This window comes from Trichechus manatus, unplaced genomic scaffold (genome assembly GCF_000243295.1).
Source record: "Trichechus manatus latirostris isolate Lorelei unplaced genomic scaffold, TriManLat1.0 scaffold00022, whole genome shotgun sequence".
In the NCBI taxonomy this organism is placed as follows: Eukaryota; Metazoa; Chordata; class Mammalia; order Sirenia; family Trichechidae; genus Trichechus; species Trichechus manatus.
The window spans coordinates 1,418,089-1,439,633 of NW_004443958.1; the positions used below are offsets into that span (position 1 = coordinate 1,418,089).

The 21,545-nt window shown below is 35.7% G+C and overlaps 1 protein-coding gene across 2 annotated transcripts in view; it reads right to left on the reverse strand.

Moving 5' to 3' along the window:
- Positions 1 to 21,545, reverse strand: part of CSMD3 (CUB and Sushi multiple domains 3) — a 1,379,111-nt gene that overhangs the window by 1,217,227 nt on the left and 140,339 nt on the right. For both annotated transcript variants that reach the window (XM_004372959.1, XM_004372958.1), the window contains exon 2: positions 18,493 to 18,715. In XM_004372959.1, coding sequence (XP_004373016.1) covers positions 18,493 to 18,715 — 223 coding nt within the window. The remainder of the gene's footprint in view (positions 1 to 18,492; positions 18,716 to 21,545) is intronic.

Consider the following 21,545-nt stretch of genomic DNA (forward strand, 5'->3'; position numbering starts at 1 on the left):
ATAACTGTTTTAATAGTATTTTGGGAGAATAAAACACATTTTCACATATGATATGCTGTCTCCATAGAAGCTAAATTTATATTTATGTGGTTTCAAAACAATTATGAATAATGTTTTACATATGAACTCACTCTGCTCCTTGAAACATGAGATGCATCTTGTTGCTATCATGTATTAAATTACGTGTACGGTTACCACATGTACATTAAAGCCAAACCTCTTGCCATCCCGTTGATTCTGACTCATACTGACCCTGTAGGACAGAGTAGAACTGCCCCATGGGATTTCCAAGGCTGTAATCTTAATGGAAGCAGACTACCACATCTTTCTCCTGTGGAGTGGCTGGTGGATTCCAACTCTAACCTTTCAGTTAGCAACCCAGGGCTTAACCACTGCGCAACCAGGGCCCCTACATGTATATTAGTGGCTTAATTTCTTTTAGCTAACAAGGACAATCATAATACGTTGAAACAGAAAATTCATGCCTTCAAGATTAAAATATTTATGTCAACAAAGTGCTTTACTTGTCTTCTTTGATATTCAAATCAGCAGACCCATTTTAAGTAATAAAGGTGAACGCTACCAGTTATTAAGTTCCTACTATTAATCAAGTGTGCAACGTATATAATCTCATTATCCCCTATGACCTATATGAATGACTTTATTTTTATTATTCCACTTTGCAAATAGAGAAAGCAAAGGTCTGAGAAAGGACTTGCTAAAAGACATCATCAGAAATGGCAAAGCCAGAAACTAAGCCCATGTTCTTTTTGCTATTCTATAAGGACACTAAACTACTTTTGCTAAATTTTTAACGAGTTGATCAGTTTACCAGAATTATTCTGACATTGAAAGTTAATCAGAATACTTAACTAGTCCATGGAACTGTCAATCAAATCATCTTGACCTGAGTTGATTCAGAGAGGTAGCAAATCAAATCCAGTAATTATTAAAAGGAATAGGTCAAGAGGATATATAGAAAGTCCATATTGACTATTATCTTAGAGGCTGGGCTGTGAAAGAAATATGAGTTATAACGCTGTTGACATTTTCCTTGATAAAGGACAATCTTGATTACAGACTTGAGGAAGGAGAATATGAGGTACTGAATAATAATAACATAAGTATTAAAACTGAGTCACAGAGGCCAAAATTTTAAAATTATCATCACTAATGTTAATGGAAAACTACTTTCATGCCAGGCACTGAATTAATGTTTTACACATTTAATACACGAAGCATTATGAAGATGGCCTTACTGTATCCTCATTTTCCAGAAAGTTCAGAGAGGTTAAGTGACTTGCACATGTTCTCCCAGTTATATAGTGGCAGAATTAGAATTCAATGGAGGTCTATCTGACTCCAACGCACATGTTCTTTTCACTAACTTTACATTATTTTTACCATGACTTAGATATAATTAGATGAAGATGAAGAAAACAGAGACCTTTGGAATTAAGTATTGGAAAAATAAAATGCCTTCTCATCAAATAACATTAATACAAGAATAGTGTTGTTAAACTAATAAACTCTTAAAAATAATTATATAAAAATAAAAAATACTAAAAATGGACCAACTGAAAATATTGTTGAGTAAAAGGAATACTGGAAAGCTAATAAAGCTTCCTCCAACTTCCAAATAAAATATTCTCAGTAATAATACTGACAGTGAAAACTGGCAGTAAATGCATGACAAGATTTAGAAGATATTTCCATGAGAAGAACCAAGGAATTGAACTGAAAAGGGCAATTAGAGCCCCATGAATGTTATACTATCAGGTATAGAGAATACCAGAAAGTAGATAGAATACCAGAAAGTAAATTGAATAATATTTATGGAATAGTTGTTCAATGGTACACTGTCATTAAAAAACGTAAAATACTTGACACTGGCTTAAGAGTTGGGCAATGGGTGTTGAATAAATCTGAAGATAAATTTTAGGCAGTGGCATAACATTTGGTAACGTGTGCTTCTGTTTTTTTTTTTTTTTTTGCAATAACTTTGAAGACATGCCACGAGCCTATTGTGCCTCAGTTACAGAGGAAGTGGCCAAAAGATGGGAATGTTATTGAGTGTGGCCTAATATTGCCTAACTTTAGAGAAATATTACCACAAAAAAAAAAAAGAGAGAGAGAGAGATGAGCTCAAGCATGATTTAGCTGACTATCATGCAAACATCCAAGAGAATACAGTTTAGAGATAACAGTCTTCCAGAACTGCAAAAGTCATCTTCTTGGGGAAAAAACTACTATTATAAAGTAAGATAAAAAGGGGATTAGAGAACAAGGGAACTTAAAATGATGAAGCAACAATCAGATTAAGGGTGTCATCTCCTCACAAAATTCTCATAGTTAGCAGCTGAGCACTTAACCACTGCACCACCAGGTCTCTTTGGCTTCAGGATTGTCACCAATAAATTTGAGAGAGAAAAAAAGGCAATGAGGAAAAAAATAGATAAAACCTATTTGGAAACTATGTTTAGAAAAGAAAACCAGAAACTTTCAATGCAGTTACTGACATATGAAATTAACTGAAAGCAAACAGATCAGGAGCTCACTAAATTCATGAGGGAGCTATATTACATAATGTATCACAAGCCAGAAAAGAAACACACACACACACAAAGTTTTCACTGATTCCTAACACAGACTTGCAGACTTGCACCAGCACAAAACAATGAAGCCCACAAAGAGGACATACTCAACATCCAACTGAGATATGGTCATGTAGGCTAATGCCCAAGGATGCACCTCCCAATGGATTAATTATCTGTTCTTCTAAATCCAATCCCTCCCCTTGTGAACCAGCCCCCATCTCTTCTCACTTATTTAAAGACATATTCTAGCTACTATTTCTTCTTTCTTCGGCATCATCAAGAAATTTTTCTGTACTGAATTGCCCTGGTGGCATAGTGGTTAAGAGCTATGGCTGCTAACCAAAAGGTCAGCAGTTTGAATCCACCAGATGCTCCTTGGGAACTCTATGGGGCAGTTCTACTCTGTCCTATAGGGTGACTATAAGTCGGAATCGACTCGATGGCAATGGATTTGGATTTTTTTTTTAAATTATTCTTATCAGTCTGTAACATGATATTAATTAAACTAACTTCTGTGTCCTCACACTTTATGTTTTTGTCAGCTTCACATTAAACATTCTTATAACAATTGGTCTATATTCATAACTCTCATTTTTGTATCTTCTCATTCTCTCCTGAATCCATCCATTTCAATCTGGTTTTTCCCGCCAACACTCCCCTCAAAAGAGTTTTTATCAAAATTGCAAATGACTTTCATGTTAACAAATCTAATGGGAAATTCTTAACCCTCACTGAATTTCAGGAAGTTTTGGCCTCAGCATTTGTCAGAGGTGCTCATTTTATCCTTTCCACCTTCTTTACTTGGCTCCTAGGATACCATGCTCACTTGGTTTGAGCTTACTTCCCTGGCCTCTGACTTCTACATCCTACTCTGCTACATTTTCTTCATTTCCCAGATCTCTAAACCTTAGGCACCTGTACCTTAATTTTCAGGCATCCTTTCTCTCTCATCCAATGCTGTCTCATCAAATTCCAAAGTTTTAACATTGCTTCTTTCTCCTCTAGCTCCAGATTTGTATATCCAACTTCCTACCTGGCATTGCTACCAGTGTGTATAACAGGCATTTTACGCTTAACATAGAGGAACCTAACTTTTTATTTTTACCCTTTATTCTCAATATCCCCCCCACACCTTTCAGTTTGTCCTACTGTGGGAGCTTGTGTGTTGCTGTGATTCTGGAAACAATGCCACCGGTATTCAAATACCAGCAGGGTCACCCATGGTGGACAAGTTTCAGCTGAGCTCCCAGACTAAAACAAACTAGGAAGATGGACCTGGCGGTCTACTCCTGAAAAGAATTAGCCAGTGAAAATATTCTGAATAGCAGCGGAACACTGTCTGATATAGTGTTGGAAGATGAGCCCCTCAGATTGGAAGTCATTCATAAGACGACTAGGGAAGAGCTGCCTCCTCAGTGTAGAATCAACCTTAATGACGTGGAGAGAGCCAAACTTTTGGGACCTTCATTTGCTAATGTAGCATGACTCAAAATAAGAAGAAACATCCATTAATAAGTTGAACGTGGAATATATCGTACCCTACCTGTTGCCATCGAGTCGAGCCCGACTCTTAGCAACCCTATTGGACAGAGTAGAACTGTCCCACAGAGTTTCCAAGGACAGCTTGGTGTATCTGAACTGCCAACTTTTGGGTTAGCAGCCCTAGCTCTTAACCACTATGCCACCAGGGTTTCCAAATGTGGAATACAGAAGTATGAATCTAGGAAAATTGGAAATCATCAAAAATGAAATGGAACTCATAAACATTAATATCCTAGGCATTAGTGAGGTGAAATGCACTGGTATTGGCCATTTTGAATCAGATAATCATATGGTCTACTATGCTGGGAATGACAAATTGAAGAGGCATGGCGTCGCATTCATTGTCAAAAAGAACATTTCAAAATCTATCCTGAAGTACAAGGCTGTCAGTAAGAGGATAATATCCATGCGCATACAAGGAAGACCACTTAATGCTACTATCATTCAAATTTATCCACCAACCACTAAAGTCAAAGATGAAGAAACTCAAGATTTTTACCAACTTCTACAGTCTGGAATTGATCAAACATGTGATCAGGATGCATTGATAATTATTGGTGATTAGAATGCGAAAGTTGGAAACAAAGAAGAAGGACTGGTAGTTGGAAAATATGGCTTTGGTAATAGAAATGATGCCACAGAAAGCATGACAGAATTTTGCAAAACCAACAACTTCTTCATTGCAAATATCTTTTCTCAACAACATAAATGGCGACTATACACGTGGACCTTGCCAGATGAAATACACAGGCATCAAATTGACTATATCTGTGGAAAGAGATGATGGAAAAGCTAAATATCATCAGTCAGAACAAGGCCAGACCATCAAATTCCTCATATGCAAGTTTAAATTGAAGCTGAAGAAAATTAAAACAAGTCCACGAGAGCCAAAGTACGACCTTGAGTATGTTCTTGCTGTTGTTAGGTACCATTGACTCAGTTCCTTATCCCACCTGAATTCATAGGTCATCTCAGGAATAGATTTGACACACTGAACGCTAATGACTAAAGAGCAGATGAGTTGTGGAATGACATCAAGGATATCATACATGAAGAAAGCAAGAAGACATTAAAAAGACAGGAAAGAAAGAAAAGACCAAAATGGATGTCAGAAGAGATTCTGAAACTTGCTCTATGTTGCAGAGTAGCTAAAGCTAATGGAAGAAATGATGAAATAAAAGAGCTAAACAGAAGATTTCAAAGGGCAGCTCAAGAAGACAAAATAAAGTATTATAATGAAATGTGCAAAGACCTGGAGTTAGAACACCAAAAGGGAAGAACGAGCTTAGCATTTCTCAAGCTGAAAGAGCTGAAGAAAAAATTCAAGCTTCAAGATGCAATAGTGAAGGATTCTATGGGCAAAATACTGACTGACCCAGGAAACATCAAAAGAAGATGGAAGGAATACACAGAGTCACTGTACCAAAAGGAATTACGTGATGTTCAGTCATTTCAGGAGGTGTCATATGATCAAAAACACATAGTACTGAAGGAAGAAGTCCAAGCTGCACTGAAGTCATTGTTGAAGAACAAGACTCCAGGAATTGACAGAATACCAGTTGAGATGTTTCAACAAACGGATGCAGCACTGGAAGTGCTCACTCACCCATACCAACACATTTGGAAGACAGCTACCTGGCCGACCAACTGGAAGAAATCCATATTTATGCCTATTCCAAAGAAAGGTGATCCAACAGATTGTGGAAATTATCAAACAATATCATTAGTATCACACAGTAGTAAAATTTTGCTGAAGATCATTCAAAAGCAGTAGCACCAGGACATTAACAGGGAACTGCCAGAAATTCAAGCCAAATTCAGAAGAGGAGGTGGAATGAGGTATATCATTGCTGATGTCAATTGGATCATGGCTGAAAGCAGAGAATGCCAGAAAGACGTTTACGTGTGTTTTATTGACTATGCAAAGGCATTCCACTCTGTGGATAATAACAATTAATCGATAACATTTCGAAGAATGGGAATTCCAGAACACTTAATTATGCTCATGAGGAACCTGTACATAGAACAAGAGGCAGTTACTTGAACAGAACAAGCGAATACTCCATGGTTTAAAGTCAGGAAAAGTGTGCATCAGGGTTGTATCCTTTCACCAAATTATTCAATCTGTATCCTGAGCAAATAATCCGAGAAGCTGAACTATATGAAGAAGAACCTGGCATCAGGATTGGAGGAAGACTCATTAACAACCTGCGTTATGCAAATAACACAACCTTGCTTGCCGAAAGTCAGGGGCACTTGAAGCACTTACTGATGAAGATCAAACACTACAGCCTTCAGTATGGATTACACTTCAACATAAAGAAAACAAAAATCCTCACAACTCCACCGATAAGCAACATCATGATAAATGGAAGAAAGACTGAAGTTGTCAAGGATTTCATTTTACTCGGACCCACAATCAACACCCATGGAAGCAGCCGTCAAGAAATCAAAAGACACACTGCATTGGGCATATCTGCTGCAAAAGACCTCTTTAAATTGTTAAAAAGTAAAGATGTCACTTTAAAGACTAAGGTGTGCCTGACCCAAGCTGTGCTGTTTTCAACTGCCTGATATGCATGCAAAAGCTTGGCGATGAATAAGGAAGACTGAATAAGAATTGATGCCTTTGAATTATGGCATTGGCGAAGAGTATTGAATAAACCGTGGACTGCCAAAAGAATGAACAAATCTGTCTTGGAGGAAGTACAGCCAGAAATGCTCCTCAGAAGCAAGGATGGTGAGACTTCGTCTCACATACTTTGGACATGTTATCAGCAGGGATCAGTCCCTGAAGGACATCATGCTTGGAAAAGTGGAGGGTTAGTGAAAAAGAGGAAGACTCTCAATTAGATTGATTCACACAGTGGTTGCAACAATGGGCTCGAGCATAACAAGGATCATGAGGACGGTGGGCAAACGACCGGGCAGCGATAAGTTCTGTTGCACATGAGATAGATGTGAGTCGGGATCCACTAGACTGCACCTAACAACTATAATAACATTCCCAGTATAGAGCCCTGGTGGTGTCGTATTTAAGAGCTTAGCTGCCAACCAAAAGTTCTGCAATTTGAATCCACCAGTCACTCCTTGGAAACCCTATGTGGTAGTTCTACTCTGTCCTATAGGGTCACTATGAGTGGAAAGGACTCGATGGCTCCGGGTTTTGTTTAGCTTTATTCCCAGTATGCTCACTCTCTATCTTCCTTATCTTAGAAAATAACAACTAGTTTTTTTGTTGTTGCTGTTGAGTTTTCCAGGCTATCTGGGAAGACTATTCAGAAAGTTATTATATAGCTTTTCTGAATGCTTGAAGTTAATTTATTTGTCATCCCAATTTTTAGCCCAAATTAGTACCATAACCTTTTATAAAATCAAAGTAAATTCAAAATTTTTCAGAAAGCATTTTTGAATTTATATTTAATTAGCTTATGCTCTTTTTCTCAAAAAATACCATTTAAATACAATTGAATGCAATTTAAATATCTTTGATGTCTCTCTAAAGACAATCTTGGTGGCTATGAACTTAATCAATTTCATATTTTTTATGTTAATAATTTAATTCCTTTTTTATGTGGTCTCAATATCTTCCAGATATCTTCAGAACATCAAACATAAAACATCTATACAGAAATAGTTATTTTTTGAAGATCATTTTTCTAACAGAAATATATCTTTAGATGCATGCCATCTGATAAAAGCAAATTGATTATTCTTTTAAAAAATGTGGTTCCTGATAGAAATTGGGCCCTAGTATTAAATCTATTAATATCCTTGACTTTTTAATTTAGATTTAGTAAAATGACTTATGAAGTACGTGGTCAGTAAAAGTCATCTGTTTCTATTGTTTTCTAGCTTAATGTAAGTAAGTCTTCTAATCCGTCACCCCCAAAAGGCAGCCAGAATATTATAGTTAATAAATGTAAATAAATGTAACCAATGAGCTCTGCTCAGACCTACTTAGTTAGGTTCAAACTTCAGTCTCTTGAAATTGTAAATTTTTGATCTTGGACGAGTTATCAATATATCTGAAATTGAATTTCCTTATCGGTTATAATAGGAAATTGTGAAGAGTATGAAAAAGGATTTTGTGATAATTATATATAAATAGCCTGGCATAGAGTGTTATACAGAAAATGTTAGTTATTTAATACAGTTATAGATAGAGTATTTTTATCTTTCGATAGAATACCATATATAAATACATGTAAATGAATTCACAAAGAGTTAGATTGGAATGCTTGATCTAAAAATTTTATTTAGAGTTTAGGTTGTTATATGAGATTTTCTTTTACCAAAAACAGTTATATTTATGGAAACATCAAGTTGTTCTTCATGAAATAATCAATCCGGCATTTTAATTATTCCATTTTACAGATGAGAAAATAAAAGTTTATGAAGAGTAAGTGGCTTGTACAAGAAACATCTCTACTTAATTTAACATCATGTTTAGTTTGTTTTTAGGGTATCAGTGCTATATTGCTGAAAGCAGACTAGCAGAAGTAAATCTTTTCACAGATTTGCTATAAAAGATTGAATAAATATAACAGAGTCTAAACTTGCTTAATGTCATTTCTTGTTCTATGCTTTAACCCCTGTTTTAATGGTTTAATTTAGTCAATTTCTTCACTAAAAGGTACCTCAATTCTTTTTGGCAACACACCTGGTATAAACAACAAATAGTGGTGTATACTCATGAATCCTTGCCTTACTCAGATCTGAAAGAGCCTTTTATGTTGACAAGAAGTTTTAAAAACCCTGTCTGTCCTTGACATCTATCCAACGGTTAATTGGAATTCTCCTAAGTTAGGAATGATATCTTAAGAGAAGAGCCATTAACTGCCTAAGGTGCATCAAAATTTTAATTGGCTTTGTTTGTATTTCACTTGCATGCCTAATGGCAATGTAATACTTCTTTGGTAATTTAAAGTGTGTGTGTGTGGGTGTGTGTGTGTGTGTGTGGGTGTGTGTGTGTGTGGGTGTGTACTGGGGAGGGGTAAACTAGCTACTATATAACATCTTTTGAAGCTTGTTCACAGGGTAAAAAAAGAAAAAAAGTTTCTACACTCAATTTATGTGAGTGCTGTGTTTTCTCTACAAGGTTATTACCAAAGTCATAGTCAATTTAACAGTAAGCAAAATTCTCTTTACTATTTTGGTGGATCTCATTAATATTTTAGAGAGATAAGCAAAAGCTGGTATTACTCCCTTTTATCTACTGAGTAACAGTTATCAATATAGCATGTGCCATTTTCTTCTTTCACTCATCTCAAACCACCACTGCTGGTAGTTCAGGCAGTAAAGGTAAATTACTGGATGTGCTGAGGCACGCAGTCAAGGCCCCAAACTACAATTCACTCTGCAAATTCCAGACCATTTATTATTTAAGAGAGAAAATCAGGGCACAAGAGCTGTTTCTGACTCAGAAAGGGAAAGAAATCAGAAACAGCAATTGGAGTTGTAGCAATTTCAATCAAACATCTATGACAGGCTTGGAATACGGGCATGGAAACAATGGCATCAAGTAGAAGTGTATCACCAGGGAGCACAGTCATAAAATATACCCTGTGGTCATTTATTTCTGTGGTCTAATAAATAATTAAGGTAATTTCTAATACTTTTTGTAGGAAAGACATTCTTTACCTCACCATAGTAATTCGAAGAAAAGAGATAGAAAATTGTGTGTGGAAAGGAGCAGCAAGTAGGATGGAGGTTTTAACAGGCATACTAGGAAGCCATAGAGCAAGTGAGGAAGCAAAGGAGAGAAGAAAGGAGGCAAAATTCATCAGGTAAGAAGGAAACTGGAGTGGCTGCTCAAGAACATTCATGTAGACACTGCCAACACATTCTGAAGGAGTAAAGTTGTCAATTACACAAGAGGAACTTAGGATAGAGATTGTTGTTTCTTTGTTCTAATTATTATTCCTTGATTGTGTCCTTTAGACTTGTGACGGCTATGGGTACGTCAAGAATCCGGGAAGTTTATAAAAATAATCTAAAGAATTGTGACACAGAACATTTTACATTCTTTATATCCCTCACAGTTCTGAGAAAAAAAAATAGTGAATAAATAATTGATATTCAATAATAATAAGGGATGAATAACACTCATAGAATTAATCTTAGTAGTGAGGTAGAATTCAAGATCTTGACCAGGAATAAATTATGCATGTTGTTGTTAGTTGCCATCAGGTTAGCGCATGGCTACTTTATGTGTAACAGAAAGAAATGTTACCAAATCCTGTTCCATCTTCATGATTATCGGTATGTTTGTGCTATTGTTGTGATAATTGTGTCAGTCTATCTCATTGAGGGTTGCCCTCATTTTCACTGACCCTCTAGTTTACCAAACATGATGTTCTTTTCTAGCTATTGGTGTTCCCTGATAACATGTCCAAATTAAGCAAGGGTAAGTCTTGCCATTCTTGCATCTAACAAGCATTCTGGTTGTATTTTTTCTAAGACTGATTTGTTTGTTCTTCTTTCAGTCCACAGCATACTCAATATTCTTTGCCAACATCACAATTCAAAACCATCAATTCTTTTTCTATCTTCTTTTTTCTTTGTCCAACTTTCCCATACATATGAGAAAATTGAAAAGATCATGGCTTGGGTCAGGCACACTTTAGTAATCAAAGTCACATTAAAGAGGTCTTATGCAGAAGATTTGCCCAATGCAATAAGTCATTCGGTCCCTTGATTGTTCCTTCCATGGACATTGATTGCTGATTCAAGCAGAATAAAACTGTTGACATCTTCAACCTTTTTCCATTTATTATGACGTAGTTTATCAGTCTAGTTGTGAGGTTTTTTTTTTTTTTAATGTTCAGGTATCATACATATGGAAGGCTGTAGTCTTTGACCTTCATCAGTAAGTGCTTCAAGTTGTCTTCATTTTCAGCAAGTAAAGTTGTGTTATCTGCATATATCAGGTTGTTAGTGAGTTTTCCTCCATCCTGATGCCACGTTCATCATATAGTCCATCTTCTCAGGTTATGTGTTCAGCATGCAGATTGAATAAGTTAGGTAGAAGGATACAACCCAACAGTATAACTTTCCAAATTTGGAATCACGAAGTATCCCCTTGTTCTGTACTAACTACTGCCTCTTGATCTACGTACAGGTACCACATAAGCATAATTAAGATTATTAATTATTATGATTATGCACAGTCACAAGATTAAAAAAAATGAAGGGGGGGAGAATAATTTTCTCATACAAATGAGGATAAAAAAATAAGATGACAGTTTTTTTTTTTTTGGAAAAATTTAGATGATCAAGTTTTTTTTTTTTAAAAAAACTACTTAAAATATCCTACACTGTAACCATGCCCCTAAGCAGTCAGTTGGGATACATAATTTATTGTCACTTCCTTAATGATGTGGATGGAGTCAAGCTTTCGAGACCTTCATAGGCTGATGTGGTATGACTCAAAATGAGAGGAAACAGCTACAATTATCCATTAATAATCAAAACATGGAATGTGAATCTAGGAAAATTGGAAATTATCAAAAATGAAATGGGATGCATAAACATTGATATCCTAGGCATTAGTGAGCTGAAATGCACCGGTACTGGCATTTTGAATCGGATGATCATATGGTCTACTATGCCGGGAGTGATAAACTGAAGAGGAACGGCGTTGCATTCATTGTCAAAAAGAACATTTCAAGATTTATCCTGAAATACAACACTGTCAGTGATAGGATAATATCCATACGCCTACAAGGAAGATCAGCTAATAAGACTATTATTCAAATTTATGTCCCAACCACTAAGACCAAAGATGAAGAAATTGAAGATTTTAACCAGCTTCTGTGGTGTGAAATTGATCAAACATGCAATCAAGATGCATTGATAATTATGGTGATTGGAATGGGAAAGTTGGAGACAAAGAAGAAGGATCAGTAGTTGGGAAATACGGCCGTGGTGATAGAAACAATACCGGAGACTGCATGATGGAATTTCACAAGTTCAACAACTTATTCGTTACATACATCTTTTTTCACCAACATAAATGGTGACTATACATGTGGACCTCGCCAGATGGAATACACAGGAATCAAATCGACTACATCTGTGGAAAAAGACAATGGCAAATCTCAGTATCATCAGTCAGAAGAAGACTGGGGCCAACTGTGGAAGAGACCATCAGTTGCTCATATGCAAGTTCAAGGTGAAACTGAAGAAAATTAGAATAAGTCCACGAGAGCCAAAGTACTACCTTAAGCTTTTCTCACCTGTATTCAGAGACCATCTCAAGAATACATTTGACTCACTGAACACTAATGACCAAAGACCAGACAAGTTGTGGAATGACCTCCAGGACATCATACATGAAGAAAGGAAGAGTATATTCAAAAGACAAGAAAGAAAGAAAAGACCAAAATGGACGTCAGAAGAGACTCTGAAACTTGCTCTTAAACTTCGAGTAGCTGAAGTGAAAGGAAGAAATGATGAAGTAAAAGAGCTGAACAGAAGATTTCAAAGGGCAGCTAGAGAAGACAAAGTAAAGTATTGTAATGATATGTACAAAGATTTGGAGGTAGAAAACCAAACAGAAAGAACACACTTGGCATTTCTCAAGCTGAAAGAACTGAATTAAAATTCAAGCCTTGAGTTGCAATATTCAAGGATTCTATGGGGGAAAATACTAAGCGATTAAGGAAGCATCAAAAGAAGATGGAAGGAATACCCAGAGTCACTATACCAAAAAGAATTGGCCCACATTCAACCATTTCAGGAGGCAGCATATTATCAGGAACCGATGGTACTGAAGGAAGAGGTCCAAGCTGCACTGAAGGCCTGGAAAAAACAAGGATCCAGGAACTCATGGAATACCAATTGAGATGTTTCAAAAAATGGATGCAGCAGTAAAAGGCTCACTCGGCTATGCGAAGACATTTGGAAGACAGGTACCTGGCCAACCAACTGAAAGGGATCCATATTTATGCCTATTCCCAAGAAAAGTGATCCAACCAAATGCAGAAATTATCAAACAACATCATTTAATATCACATGCAAGTAAAATTTTGCTGAAGATCATTCAAAAGCAGCTGCAGCAGTGTATCAACAGGGAACTGCCAGAAATTCAGACTGGATTCAGAAGAGGACATGGAACCAGGGATATCACTGCTGATGTTAGATGGACCTGGCTGAAAGCAGAGAAAACCAGAAAGATGTTCATTTGTGTTTTATTGACTATGCAAAGGCATTTGACTGTGAGGATCATAATAAATTATGGATAACATTGCAATGAATGGGAATTCTAGAACACTTAATTGTGCTCAGGAGGAACCTGTGCATAGATCAAGAGGAAGTCATTCAAACAGAACTAGGGGATAATGCATGGTTTAAAGCAAGGAAAGGTGTGCGTCAGGGTGTATCCTTTCACCATACCTATTCAATATGTATGCTGACAAATAATCTGAGAAGCTGGACTACATGAAGTAGAATGGGGCATCAGGATTGGAGGAAGACTCTAACAGCCTGCTGTATGCAGATGACACAACCTTATTTGCTGAAAGTGAAGAGGACTTGAAGCACTTACTGGCGAAGATCAAAGATCACAGCCTTCAGTATGGATTACACCTCAACATAAAAAAAGCAAAACTCCTCACAACTGGACCAATAAGCAACATCATGATAAATAGGGAAAATACCGAAGCTGTCAAGGATTTCATTTTACCTGTATCACAATCAACACCCAAAGGAGCAGCAGTCAAGAAATCAAGTCGCCTTGAATTGGGCAAATCTGCTGCAAAAGACCTCTTTAAAGTATTGAGAAGTAAAGATGTCACCTTGAAGACTAAGGTGTGCCTGATGCAAGCCATGGTGTTTTCGGTCACTTCATATGCATGCAAAAGCTGGACAATGAATAAGGAAGACTGAAGAAGAACTGGTGCCTTTGAATTGTGGTGTTGGCAAAGAATATTGAATATACCATGAATAGGCAAAAGAACGAACAAATCTGTCTTGAAGAAGTACAACCAGAATGCTCCTTAGAAGCGAGGACGGTGAGACTATGTCTCACATACTTTGGATGTGTTATCAAGAGGGATCAGTTCCTGGAGAAGGACATCATGCTTGGTAAAGTAAACAGCCAGAGAAAAAAAGAAGACTCTCAATAAGATGGATTGACACAGTGGCTGCAACAATGGACTCAACCATAACAACGACTGTAAGGATGGCACAGGACTTGGCAGTGTTTCATTCTGTTATGTATGGGGTTGCTATGAGTTGGTACAAGCTGAACAGCACCTAACGGAGGCAATGTTAATTCTTAGTTAATTCTTCACTATTATACCTGTATGTAATAAAACGAACCCAGACATCCTTCACACCATACAAAAATAGTAAATCAAGATCAATATAAGAGTATATATATATATATAGACATATATATATATATATGGCAAGAAAATATAGAAGAATATCTTATATCATTCCATCTTTGGGATAAGCAAATATTTCTCAGAAAGGGCATAAAAAGCATGAATTAACAATAAAATTAAATATTAAAAATCGGGCTTATACAAAATTAAAAATATTTGCTCATCAAAAGATAATGAAACAAAATGAAAAATCAAGCCACAGATTGAAAGAAAATATTTTCATGTATATATTCGTATAAGAATGATATCAAAATTACACAAGGACTTTTACAACTCAATAATAAAGTCAAATCAAACAATCGAATTCAAATATGGACAAGTAATTTGAACAAATACTTTCTAAAGGCATAGTAACAGATTGCCATTAAGCACATGAAAAAGTCCTCAATATCATTAGTCATCACGGAAATGCAAAATAAAACTGTAATAAGATATCATTAAACAACCACTAGTATTACTAAATGATAATAAATAAATAAATAAAAATTGGAGCCCTGATGGCACAGTGGTTAAGAGCTTCAGCTGCTAACCAAAAGTTTGGCAGTTTGAATACACCAGCTGCTCCTTGGAAACCTTATGGGGCAGTTCTACTCTGTCCTATAGGGTTGCTATGTAGGTATCGAATTGACGACAACAGGTTGTTTTTTTTTTTTTTATTTTAGTATTATTGAAAGAAAGAAAAGCCTTGTGATCAATTTTTGAAAAATCAAGAAGGCAAGCAGGACTGTAAATAATTGGAGTTTTAAATAACAAACAGTTCAAAAACTACTGAAATTGTGTTACGAACTCCAATATGTTTCTCTATTTATACAAGGAAGAATGGTTAAGACCCCAAATTTGTCTTTTCTGCATTATAGCAAGGCAACTATAACAAGCCACTTCAAAAATAAAAAAAATTGTTTTGGAGCTCATGGAAAATAACAACATATAAGTATCAATTGCTAGAAGGAAAAGAACTGGCAGACATACCATAAGGACATGCATTAAGTGAGAATGTGATCCCATGTGAGAGAAACAAAAGCAAGGAAACAGTGAGTCAAAGAGGCAGATACAAAAATGAATCAAATTCTGCCAGCAGCAGTTTCAACTTCTAACCAGACAACAGACTTTGTATATAAACACAGTCTGGAAGGGGCTGTAGGTTGCACATTGGATTTATTTTTACCAGCCTTGCTCACTAAAACCAGCTGTAACATTAGCAGCAGTACTTCTGTAAGGTAATCCAAGAGATACATTAAGCAACCATATTGAGAAAGATGCTATAAAATATTACGATATAGTCCATGAAACAAATGCCAAGACTAAATTTTTAGTTTATATTTCTGGCTATATCTTATGCATTACACATGTTTGAAAATATTGTTTCTATTAACTTCTCTTCTTCATTACAAAATCAAATATTGCTATGAAAATACGTTTCTACTCATAAGCCATAGATATATGTCTATAAATAGCTTTTAACACAGATAATATGGGTTGTAATGATGGTCCTGAGGTTTGCCACTTTCAACAATGGTAACCTTGGGCAAGTAATGTAAGCTTCATTTTTTTCAGCTGCAAAACGATACTAATAATAATAATTACTTCAAAATGTTTGGATAGGGAAGTAGTTAAATAATAAAATGAAAGCAAAGTCCTTAGCACGGTGTCATGTACATAGGAATCTCTCAATAAACACTGAGTGTTAAATTTATTGAGTTTTTATTACAAATAATTAAGCACTTGACTACTAGACAAAAGCTTGGTGGTTGGAACCCACCCAGAGGCACCTCAGAAGACAGGCCTGGCTATCTGTTTCTGAAAGGTCACAACCTTGAAAATCACAGAGAGTAGTTCTACTCTGCATACACAGACGGAGTTGCCATGAATCAGAATTGACTCCACACCAACCAAAAACATTCCTATTTTGCAGATTAGGAAAGAAAGAATGAGAAAAATAAATTTATTTTTCCTGTCTAGTAAAGTCTTTTAACCTCTCAGAGGCCACAACAGGGATTTTTTTTAAGGAGAAAAGTGTAAAATAAAAATGTGTTTTCTCATTTTCAAGATCTAGAGAAAAGAGTAGATGCTTATATAAACAATATTACTAAATTGATTCTTAGAAACTACTGATAAGATTAAGAGTGGTTTATTTTGTTTTTGTATTTATACCCATTAGACATCATATATTACTGGTGTAAAAAAATATACAAAAGTCTTTGTAGTTTTACTCTCGTACACATCCTTTTAGTTGTTTTGAAATTCTAAAAAGTATCTTCTTTTTTTCCATTGTCCTATAATCTGATTGGATGTGTGCAGGTGAGAGGAATGCCCACACCCACAAACATACACACAAACACTTATGCAACAAGCAGGCATTCACACAGTGCTGTCTGTTTTCTCTCCCAATTTAAGGCTCTCTCATTCACCGCAAGTATCTAGCTTTTACTGATACTGGCAATGCAATGAAATAGCACTGTCAGAAGTGTCTTTATAAATAGACTGGAATTGAAGGACTTTAACAGTGTAAAAGGAAGAAAAAATGATAAATTCTCAGTAAATGAATGTAGAGCTTAAAAAAAAAAAAAAGAACCTCTCCTGTTATCAATCTAGTGACCTTAGCTTTGCATAGAAATGCGGTTCGAAACAAAAACTCAGGTATTTTTAACTATCATTCTGAGTGAAAACAGCCCAGATGTGAACTAATAGGATCATGCAGCAGTTTTATACACATTTTCTCAGAAAATCATCTAAAGAGTTGAATTAGATGGACAGTGCCCCTCATATTTTCATCTTCCAGTTTAAGCACAAAGAGGTGGTAGTGGCTTGCTCATAATCAAACTGCTGGTGCACAGCAAAGCTAACACTATCATGCAAGTCTTACCTTCTGGTCCATCATTTTCCCCATTACAAACATGTTTTTCACTACTAAAAGTGGAAAGATGATATAACTATTTTTTTTGTTTAAAATAGAAAAAAAAAATCAATGCAATATAATACAGAAGGCTGATGAAAGCATAAAAACTTAATGTTGAAAATTTGTTTCCCATAGATCAAAAAGGCAAGTCCACATTATCAACTATTAGGAAGAGTAACAGGATTACAGAATCATAAATACGGGCAAGTATGTGGAAAGTCTTTAATTCTCACATGTCATCTGCTTAGAATATTTTAAATTCAAAGTTTAAAATATTACAGTTAAGGAAGAACATGCAAACATTAGTAAAAATCTTAGAATAAATGAAATCTGAATTACCTGGTATTTTGAACTTGAATTAATTACAGTTGATTTATGTTAAAAAAAGAAAAAAGAAATTTTGGCAAGATAGAAAAATATTTCCCATTTTTAGATAATCTGCTTGTCAAGAAGAAATTCTGAAGAATCACTTAAAAATACAGTCAGGATGTCAGATAATTCTTTTTTTTTTTTTTACATTAGCTGTAAAAGTAAATAATTTGTATCAGCATGATTTAATTGTCCCAATTTGTACATGAGAGAGTCTACTGTCCAAATATTTAGATTTTTATGAAACTATACATATCTGAAATCAATGTATTTCACTAGCATATGAGTATTCATTTTTAACTATGTTTGCATATTGTTGTATAGTACTAAAATTTTATACATGCCACTAAAATACATATTACACGGTATGCTTTTTCTTTACCAAAGTTCATGCCCATAATAAATGAAGCATTGAGATAACTATTTTAAAAAGCAATGCACCTTTAAACATCTTTAAAGTGGTCCTAATTCCATCTACATTCACCTTTGTGAGAGATAGTATTCATGTATTAGTATTATGAAGTCAGAGATACTGAGCTAATTTGTTTGCAAGATGATACATTTCTAAAGAATAATAATTATATGCTGAATACAACTTTAATTCAGTTACACTACACGTTAAGTATCTTTTGAAAAACAAACATTTTACCCATCACACATTTTCCCTCCACACTTCCATTCAAAATACACTAACCTTGTCCTAAAGTTTGTAGGATGAGGATGTCCATCATATAAGGATAAGTAGTCATATTCTTCTTCTAGAGCAAATGACTGAAAAACAATTTGTATTCTATTTCGTTCTTCTGCTATTATTACCCATGTACAGTTTGCACCATTTGGATATCCATATGGAAAACCAGGGCTTTCTATAGTGCCATTAAGTCCTTTTAAAGTTCCACCACATGTATAAATAAATCCTGCAACAAAAAGACAAATAAACATATATTAATATTATAAATTCTGTATGAAACAAGAACAATCTAAAAGACATTAGTTTTTAAAGTCTTTTGTTTTTCTAAGACATAAATAATAAAAGTTTTATAGATGTTTACTTAAGAATCAGATAAATTACCTACATTTGTGGAAAAAAAACCATACTCATAAAATACTAGAATAGTTATTTATCATAAATAGTGAGACTAATAATTACAAACCAGTTGATGAAATAAAATCATGTACATACATCTGATTCATTACCTGTTACATGTTCCAACAGACAAACACAATCCTAGAACATGATATCTACCCTAAAGTACTTAACAATCTAATTGTGGAAACATAAACAAGGTTAGCATGTATTTTGCGTCTCAGAGGATTAATCACCATTTTTCTTGGTAAAGTATGCCAACCCTTATCTGGGTATCCACACCTCTATCATGTAGTCCATATGCCTTAGGAAAATCTGTCCCACTCTGATTCTAGGGGAGGGATATAAGACTCAGATGTCAAAATAGGTCTATGTAATTACTTTATCTTTGACCAGAGTGGTTGATCCAGGATGGGCACAATCCTAAATTAGACACTTCAGAAGGAAACCTAAGATTGAGGAATATATTACAAATATGGATGCTGGACAACTGACAGCAGCCATCTTAAGAATGTTAAACTAGTTCTACAGGACGTCCAAGTTATTGAGAGTATGATTCCTGGAGATACCTAGAAAATTTCCCATGTCTCTTGAGGAATTAGTTTATTCCTGAAAACCTAAGATTAGCAGAAGGGTCAGAGAATATGGTTTCCAGCATGTATCTAGTCTAGCCTAAACAAAGAAACAAACAAACCTGTTGTCAAGTCAAATCTGACTAATGGAGACCCATGTGTGTCAGAATAGAACTGCCGCACATGATTTTCTTGGCCGTAATTTTTAAGGAAGTAAACTTCCAGGCTTTTCTTCTGTAGCTCCTCCAGGTGGGTTCAAGCCACCAACCATTAGATTAGTAGCTGAGCACCTAAACTGTTTATGCCACCCAGGAACCTCTTAGACCAGCTTACTTGCTATTAAAGCCCAGAACCAGAGGAAGGCAGTCAGGGTGTTAGAAGTTCTTATGAGAACACTTACCCAGATGATATTATCCACATCTGTGGGCCTCACATGAAGTTTAAGGGATAGGAAGATGTACCTCCTTTTGGGATAACGTTTCTTATCTCTCTGACACATACTAGGCCTTCGTACAATTCAAACTTACTGTTTAAATGTGCCAATATACTGATTATGCAAAAGGGAAAGCAAAACTGAGATATTTTCTATTCACGCCAAATGTGTCCTGAATCCAACTGGACTATCTAATTTATTACCTGTGTAGCTGAAATGAAATAGATAGGAAGTTTTTGTTGCTGTTTTTGTTTTTTGTTTGTTTTTGTTTTGATATCAAAATTTCAAAATTTGTACCGGTAATATGTTGTAAGTGGCTGACCCCATACATGGAATTATTTCAACATTGTTAGGGTGTGGGGCAGAAAGGAACCTGGCAATCCTTGTTATACAGCAGCAAAGTAGATTAGACTCTCACTGCTGTATCTGGGTACAGAACTATGTGTCCACTGAGGCTGAGGCATTAAAAAACATGCTAAGGAAAAATTGGGTTATTGGCATATGTAGGCTACTCGCATCCTTCAGTAAATCTGCACAAGGAAAAGACATTCAATTTTAAACTGGCTAAGACAGGCCCCTTTTTCCTGCAGCAACAGTCAAAATTAGCACAGAGTGTGCAATATGAGGCCTTATGGAAACATTCCTCTGCTTCTGTCACAGTCTGTAAATATGCTGATGTTGTGCACTTGTTGGCGAGGGCAGGTGGGTGGCACTTCTTTACCCCAGCCTATTGTTTTCACTTTCCATAAGGCAGAGACCATTATACTGAAACTTAAAGAAAAAGGCAAAAAGTTGAACCTGCTGCTAGGAGACACATTCCTTGACCTGAATTTAAAATGAAAGGCTATGTCTCATTGCCCTTGGAATTCACTGGAAACAATCACTAAATTTGAAAGATAATGGTATCTTTAAAGAACCTCTGGAGCCTGGATGAAGATAATTTATTTTTTAGCCACAGGGCACTTGGACAAGAGGGAAAGGACTTCATTCTACCCAAAGCATTTATGTTTGAAACAGGATAGAGAAATGCAAGAAAGTTCAGATTTCTTTTTGGGAAAGAATGTGTATATGTTGTTTGTTCGTATGGTAGCCATACTCTTTTCACAGGAGCATCTTGCTTTTGCTTGGGGAACCACTTCACTAAGCAACCAAGTACTCTAGAGTAGCTACTGTTAGCTATAGGGGTGAGGCCTGTGGCTCAGGACTGTGTTAAGTAGTATAATCCCATCCTCTAGCCATATTTAATTCAGGGATTCTGCTCATATATGTCCATATTTGGCAAAGTCCTAAGCCTGGGGTCTTCAGTAGATTATATGAAGCTAATTGTTACTACTTTTGCCATTTTAAAAACTTACTAAAAAGTTCCATCAGGTAGAAGTTTTTAAAAATCAATATTTGTCTGTATTCATACATTTTTGCTCAGGCACCAAGAGTCAAATAGGGCATTTTATGATTTTCAAAAAGAAAAAAAAAATAAAAATGATAGGTCTCTTTCAAATTGCTTCTTGTAGAGCGATTACTTTGAAGCCTTAGGTTAATTAGCTATCACCCATTTCTATTAGTCTTCAGCCCGAACAGCTTCCAATTTGAACTTCATAACTAAATGCAAGCATGAATCCCTTCAACTCAAATCTGATCTATGGGCTATTTTATAT